General features: G+C 41.6%; 1 protein-coding gene across 1 annotated transcript in view; it reads right to left on the reverse strand.

Annotated features, from left to right (window-relative positions):
* Window positions 1-2332: 2332 nt before the first annotated feature.
* Window positions 2333-8281, reverse strand: part of arhgap1 (Rho GTPase activating protein 1) — an 18689-nt gene continuing 12740 nt past the window's right edge. Inside the window, exons 7-13 of the mRNA XM_022760612.1 lie at window positions 7478-7576; window positions 7239-7346; window positions 6997-7073; window positions 6813-6890; window positions 6414-6542; window positions 5950-6053; window positions 2333-5869 (exon numbers count right to left, since the gene is read on the reverse strand). Of these exons, the coding sequence (XP_022616333.1) occupies window positions 5702-5869; window positions 5950-6053; window positions 6414-6542; window positions 6813-6890; window positions 6997-7073; window positions 7239-7346; window positions 7478-7576 (763 nt within the window). The 3' untranslated portion in view covers window positions 2333-5701. The remainder of the gene's footprint in view (window positions 5870-5949; window positions 6054-6413; window positions 6543-6812; window positions 6891-6996; window positions 7074-7238; window positions 7347-7477; window positions 7577-8281) is intronic.

Consider the following 8281-nt stretch of genomic DNA (forward strand, 5'->3'; position numbering starts at 1 on the left):
CTTCTGCTGTACATGTATGTGGAGTGTTTAAAAATGTTAAAAGGATGAACTGAGTTGTCCTGTGGTTCACCAGGATTAAAGTATGTCATCGATCTGGAAACATGTCTCTGACAGCTGCTGTTCCCACAGCTGTCACCTTCTCAGCTCTGGTTAAATACTGAACCTGGACTCGTCTGGACTCTTATGGACTCTTTTGAGACAAGACTGGAGGAATCAACTGACTCAAGTAAATTAGCCAGTTTGTTCAACTGATCTGTTTGTTCATGTCAGGCATCATTTTATTCTGAAAATCCCATCAGCAGCAAACACAGATAGGTGAGCTTTGATGTCACAGAGACAGATAGGTGAGCTGTGATGTCACAGAGACAGATAGGGGAGCTGTGATGTCACAGAGACACAGACAGGTGAACTGTGATGTCACAGAGAGACAGGTGAGCTGTGATGTCGCAGGGACACAGACAGGTGAACTGTGATGTCACAGAGAGACAGGTGAGCTGTGATGGCGCAGGGACACAGACAGGTGAACTGTGATGTCACACAGAGACAGGTGAGCTGTGATGTCGCAAGGACACAGACAGGTGAACTGTGATGTCACAGAGATAGACAGGTGAGCTGTGGGGGATATGTTGGACTTTTATTTTACAGGTATAATCACTGCTCACTTTTCACATTAAGACTTCACATAAAAGAACTGAAGACATTTTAAAATATGATGCAGTGTAAAAAAAAAAAATACTCAACAGTGAATGAAAATGATGTCAGTTGATTTGTCTGTTATCTAAAATAATCAGTGGCTGTTTTGACCTGAAGCTAAAATAACTTCATGGTTCCATTTCCTCAAATGTGAAGATTTGCTGAACTAATATTTCAAAGATGTCACTTTGGGTTGAGGGATACTGTAAGAAGGTTTTTTGGGGTTTAATTAATGGAAAAATTTTTGAGTTTGTTCTGTAAAAAGTCAGAGGACATTGAAGAACGTCGGTCTCAGTTTTGTCTCACAGAGATTCAGTTCCTGTGATAGAAAACAAAGAATAGAGAATGAGTGATGTTGAATATCAGCATGGCTATGATTGTCTTCGATACCTATGACCAAATCACAGCCGTGCTGATATTCAGTACAACATCAGGACCTCGAGTGTGCTTCTATACAACAGTTCTACGAGCACCATATTAGTTACATATGCAACAACAGATTATGATTTGTTTGTTCATTTTAGCATTCATTTGTCTACATCAACACAAATAGTTCATCAACTGGACTGGTACTGGACTGTTGCTTAGCAACACATACAGACATTCCTGACTTGCACAGTGCACACTAGCTTCAGGTGTGCGCTAAAGTATCCAGGCTTCTTCCCTTCATCCTCTTCTGACAACCAGACATCATTTAATTCAAATGTTATTTCTGGGAAAATTTTCATCTTTGCAAAAGTTTGTTACAATCTAAGATCGATAACGGGCGTTAACATAAATCTAATTAACGGTTAAGTATAGTAATACATGTGGTTAAAAATCCCAGGGCTGTTATACTCTATATCAGCACTCGTGGAATGCCTGTTCTCCAATTAAATTACTTAGTAGGACCTAACTGTTGTATAATCTGATATTTGAATGTTGTTGCCACTGTACTTCATCGTGGTTTCCAGTGTTTCCATGTCGTTTTCTCTGATATCTAGTTTTTATATTTATATTATGAATTGTGAACTGCTTTCCCCATGAATACTTGCATCAAAAAATTCCATTTCATTCGAGAATCTCTTGTTAAGAGCTACTTCAAATAGAGGTTGTGTTTGTGAGTGTGTGTGTGTGAAAGTGGTGTTTAATATAAAACAGTGCTCTGTTGTGTTTCATTCACCAGTTGTTTATTGTTTTCACACATTGATATTACAGTATATCACCAGTATATCAGACACATATGAGACTACGATCCACAACATATCAAAAAGTAAAGGATGAAAAAAACGTCAGAGAAAATAAGATCAATAGCTATCACTAAATCAGCTGGAAACCACGTGATTTCTCCCACTGAGAAATATTGTTCACTGTCACCATGACAACAGTTACAGTACGAAGATCCATAGATTAGACAGGGCTGTAATCGATCAGCAGAGTTAAGAAGAAACAGAACACAAACTGTACTTGGTTTCGTTTACTGTAAAATTAAGTAAGATTAGAGACAGCTGCAGAATGATGATGAATCATTTCTATAAATCATTAGTGGATTAACTTGATACTGAACATGTGAAACCTCAAACAAAACCTGAACATAAAACAAACTGAATTATAACATATGAGAAGAGTACGACAGAGGATTAGGGCCACATGAATTTTCTTTTTTTTTTGATTCTGACTTTGAGATTAAATTCTGGGATTTTTGTCATGTGACCTGTAGAGGAGGAGCAAGATTTATTAACTTAAAAACGTCACTTTTGACTTCAATCCTCATTTAATGTGAACAGTTTTAATGTTAATGCAACTTTAGTGATGATTCATATTCATCAGGTTCAGTTCTTTAAGCCTGTGATTGTCCATTACAGCTGAGCTGCATTCAACAAGCTACACTGACCTTCAGCCTGTTACCAAACCCTTCTGAACACACAAACATCAGAGCTCTGTTGAACGCACCTCCTTTTAATCTATGGCAGAACGGGCACACTGGCACTTTGATGGCTAATCACATGACCACTGAGGGGAAACAGATAAGGCACGGGCATGCATACACACACACACACACTGTACATGTTGCTGTTGTCCAATGAAAACTTGTATCTTCAAGGTGAGTTAAGAAAAACTGGTCACATTTTATTTTCTTTATTTTTTAAATGAGGTTTTGAATGGGTTGATGAACACTGACAACCTGAAGAGATACCATGTTTTCACCTGACAACACACAAACACACACAAACACACACACACACACACACACACACACACAAACAAACACACGCGCACACACACGCGCACGCACACACAGACACACGCACACACGCACACACAGAGCCCTAATTTTAAATCTTTTAACTACATATTTAAACCCCAACAGTTCAAACATGCTGGGTCCACATGAATTAGCATGTACACACAAGTAATCACACACACACACACACACCCATATATACACCACAATGAGCAGGGCATTGACATGAGTGGGAGTCACGACAGGTAAACATCAGATTTTTTTTTTTTGGTTTTTGGGGATTTTTTTTTAGGTGTTTTGGTGTTTTTCACTCATGTCATATTAGAAGAATCAGAACAGCATCACTACACTATGATTCACCTAGCACTGTTTGGCCATTTTTCAAAATAAATGACAACGGATTCAGTAAGCATTTGGCCTCTTGGAGTCTTCACATAGACAGGAAGGAAACAGCTGATTAGGGTCAGAGGTCAAACAGGTGACTGTTCCTGTAACGAAGTTATATATATATATATATATATATATACACACTTTGACACAGGAAACAAAGCTTTGGATGAGCTGAGTCTGGAGACCTGTGGCGTGACATGAGGAGACGCTGTTGAACTTAAGGCTTTGGAAAGTGAGTGAAGAGCAAACATAAAGCTTTAACAAATACTGAAGGGCCTGGAATCACAGGAAGTGAGAGACAGAAAGTATCAGTTGACTCTACGCACACTTCAGGAAGATGTTAATGTGACACATGATGATGATACTGAGGGTCAACAGTAACAACTTTGTGCTAAGAGAAGATATAAAGTCGAAAGGTTAAAGTCGAGTCCACGTCACTAAAAAACCTGGTTACTGTGTCTGTGGTGGATTCACCTGGACTGGGACCAGACTCTGGGTCAGCTTCAGTCCTCACTGCTGGTCTGTGTTAATACTCAGTGAATGAATGAACAATACTTCAGTGGCCGCAGGAGGATCTGAGCCTGGACCATGAAGACCGGACAGAGGTCCAGACCATCAACAGAGTCTACGAGTGGCACAAAGTATAAGGCAACTAAAGACACAAGTAAAAGTCTCATCAACAGTAACTTAACTTAAACTTAAAGAAGGACCAGCTTTAAACTTCATTACCCAGAATACCCTCTGGGCTGAAGTCAGAACAGGTACACTGGATGCTACATGTTTTTCTATTCACCACTTCCTGTAATGAACAGTAACCATGACAACACAACGCCCGTCATGACCCACATAAACATTTCCTACTGACCTTTCACATTTAAAGCCTACCAACACAGGAAGCACCAGTAGACTTTCACTGTGAAAAACGACTTCCCTCATAGAGTGAGTGATGAGGAGAGGACGGATGACATCACATTGAGCTCGTCATGACAACAGGTGAACATGGATGATGCTGAACTCTGTGTGTGCTACTATCAGCTGTTTGTCCCGTACCGTTACTATGGTGACAGCAGAGTTTAGTCAGTCATCATGAGACAGGGGAAAAGATCGTAATATTATTAATACAATAAGAATCACACATAACTTTCAGGGCCTAGTAGAGTACAGCAGTGAGTCCAGGTCCAGGTCCAGGACTACAGATTACACTACAGACTCACTCAGCTCCTGCTCCACTGCTTCATTTAATTACAGCATCTCACTGATTGTCCACGTCTGGGACCAGGAACACAAGTATGAACATGTGATCTGGACCGCAGCATCTGATCAGTTGGTGGGTGTGATTGGGAGGAATGTAGCAGCAAGAAAAAGGAAGTGAACCTTTAAATTATCTTCATCTTCATCTGATTTAAAAGTCAGTAGCCCAGTTAGCTAAGTTTGCTAACCTTTAGCTTAACATTGGGAACACACAGCCTGCGTTGGTTACTAGAATGTTGGATTTATTTTCATTGTTAATTAATTTCCGATTTATTTTTGACAGAAAATGTAAAACTGTTAAAATATATAGTTATTTTTTTCACGTCTTTGTCATATTGAGATCTGATTGTGAAGCAGGTGGAGGAGCATCACGACGTGGAGCTCTGCTGTGACTCAGATGAAGATCAGATCACTTTATATGAATGAGTGGGTTGAGTTCACATCCTTGTTGTTGCTGCTGCAGGTAACACAACCAGCAAACTGTGTGATTGTGTCACAGCTGCTTATGGAGTGTTAACTGTCACTTCCTGACTCAGTGTGACATCATGTTCATGTCAGCTGATTCAGCAGGAAACAAATGTGTCTTTATAAAGGAACATTTCTCCATCAGGTTTTAAACTGCAAGCCTGTGCTAGAAACTGATGAAAGACTCCACTACACTGCATTATGGAAAATGTAGTAGGATCCAGTGTTTTTGAGGAAGTGGAGGGAACATGTAGAGTTAATATCAGACTTGATGTTTCTCCTCATGACTAGAACTTGGTGTGCAGCTCTGAAAAAACTACAAAAAGAATCAAGAAACACAAGACTGTCCATTCAGACTTTGGCCCCGCCTCCATCAGTCAGATCAGTGACTCACCTGCTCATCATCGTGTTGAATTTAATTTGGCTGCAGTCTAACATATGAACCATTTCCAAACAAGGTCACCTGACCTCACACAACTGCTAAAGGGCCAATGAGAATGTAGAGACTGGTTGGAACTAAATGAAATGTGATTGGTCCACAGGATCAGGTGTTTTGACTAAGTGCTGTAGGTAGAAGTACCTGATGAAGCTCCTGATTGGTCAGTAGCTGGGTGAGTGAACTAAAGACTAAATGCTGAATTGGGGGTGGGGGGTGGGGGGGTGGTTCTGTTGGGGGGTCTAGGTGAAGACCAGATGCTGCTGGTCCAGCAGGGTCCTGGTGAAGTTGTTGATTGGCCCAATGGCGCTGAGCGACATGGCGTTGTCCCGCCCCCAGAGCAGGTTAGGACCGAACACCACAGCCAGGTTACTGTTGGTCATCTTATTTACATCACTGTTGGCTGACACCTACACACACACAATGATGTAAGTAACAGACACACTGACACACACACCTGACTGACAGGCTCTGATTGGACCAGCTGTACCTGAGCCAGGAAGGTGATGAGGTATCTCAGTGATGCGTAGTTTTCTTCTGGCAGTGACTCCACCAGCGTCTTCATCGCTGTCACCTGACTGTCACTGGACACAGCTGTAACACACACACACACACACACACACACACACACACACACACACACACACACACACACACACACACAGGTGAGCTAAAAGACCAGCTTCTTCAAGAACTTACTCTAGACCTGCTTCCTAAAGAACAGACTCCAGACCTGCTTCCTAAAGAACAGACTTTAGACCTGCTTCTACAAGAACTGATCCTAGACATGCTTCTCCAAGAATTGACTCTGACTCAGACCTGCTTCCTAAAGAAGACTCTAGACCTGCTGCCTAACGAACTGACTCTAGAGCTGCGTCTTCAAGAACTGACACTAGACCTGCTTCCTAAAGAACTTGACTCTAGAGCAGAGTGAGGTTCTTATCTTGAACGTACAGGTGAAGTTGACGATGTCGTTGTAGAGCTGGTAGGTGAGCAGAGGCTCAGGTAGCTCCCTCAGGAAGGTTTTCAGAATCACAGCAGCCAAGTGGACATCTTCCATCTCTCTGAAGTTCACTGCTGCTCCTACAAGAAAAAAAAACAAGCCATCAGGACTTCTTGAACTTTGTGATGTCACAGCAAAGCAGTCATCACTCTCAGCCACACCCAAGCACCGCCCACCTGGACCCACCATCCAACCTTGCAGGATTTGGTTTCTCTGAGTGTTTACCTGAAATCTGCTACATTTTTATTAGGTCACTCAGAAAACAGTCAGCTTCCTAAGGAACAGACTCCAGACCTGTTTCCTAAAGAACTGACTCTAGACCTGCTGCTACTGGGACTGTTGCCTGTTACCTGAGTTGTATTTGAGCTGAACCTCCTTCACCAGAGTCACGTTGGCTGACCGTCTGAAGATCCCCTCAATCTCCAAACCTGACACACACACACACACAGAAAACAACAAGGCAGTTGAAATGCAGTAAAAGTTCATTAGTGTGTCATGTTTTTGTCTCTAGCAACACAGAGGAAGAAGAGTCACCTTGCTCTGATAGGAAGCTGACTGTATCTCTTATGACCACAGGAACTTGATCACCATCTGGATTCCTCTGTCTGAGCCTGACACACACACACACACAAACAAAGGTTAGGATAACAGAAGCAGTGTTATCATACCCTCAGTGATCACATTATTAGGAACGCCAAAGTCAATCTCCTGTTCCACCACATCCCACAGGTGATCTAGGTGCATGAGTAAACAGATGCACAAGTGAGTCTACTTACAGTGTGAGTGGAACTCCAAACACCTGGTTGGGGAGAGGGGGACTGCGAGGAGGAGACATGGGGGGCTGGGCAGTTGGTTTCAGAGATGCTCTCAGCTTGTTGTCGTACCTGACACAGAGACCAGGTAAGATTGTCAACTGATTTGGATTATAAATGTTGTGTACTGATGTTCCTGAAGGTAAATATGTTTAGTTTCAGATGATTTCTGGGTGAAATGTGTTCTAACATCAGCCTCTTACTCTTTGACTCGGGCTGGGATGAGCAGCTGTTCACACTTCACCACATCCTCCAGTTCACTCAGGTAGCTCACGTAGTTGATCTTCCTGCCAAACTTAAAACTACAGAGAGAGAGAGAGAGAGAGAGAGAGACCAAAACATCGACACATGATTCGTCATCTTGTGATCTGCTGTGTCAGACTGACTGTCTGAACCTCTGTCGTAACATCTGGAACATCATGATCGTGTCCTGTCATGTTGTTAGAAAATAACTTCTCATTCATAAACATGTCACTGTCACACAGGCACCATGAAGCTACACGTGTTTCCAGGTAATTTTACTCCTGTCACATGGCAACATGTCACTCTCTGGTAGAGCTGAACCTGCAGCTTCCATCTTTTCAGCTGTGACAGTTTATTCTTCTCCTTTTCTTTATGTTATAATAAACTGAATATCTTTATTTCTCAACTGTTGGTCAAACAAAATGATAAAAACTCAACATGTTTCAACCTTTATAAGCTTTAAAAAACCAAATGATTAAATGAGAAATGAATCAGCATATTAATCCATGATGGCTGCAGGTAAAGTACTGACTACAGCACTGACACAGATTGTCAGGACTGAATTTATTGAAAAAAACTTATTGAAAACAAGCTATGAAAAAAAGCCTATAGTTTTACTCAGTAATAGAACCTGGGGCAACTGGTCCAGCAACTTCTAAAACCATCTCTCAGACCCCATCCTCTGACTAGACTCTAATTAATGATATACAGGAGACATTATATCTATTGAACAGCTACACTTCCAACAGTTTTGCTGTAGTTTC

The sequence above is a fragment of the Seriola dumerili genome, unplaced genomic scaffold (genome assembly GCF_002260705.1).
Source record: "Seriola dumerili isolate Sdu_G_001 unplaced genomic scaffold, Sdu_1.0 BDQW01000018.1, whole genome shotgun sequence".
Lineage (NCBI taxonomy): Eukaryota > Metazoa > Chordata > Actinopteri > Carangiformes > Carangidae > Seriola > Seriola dumerili.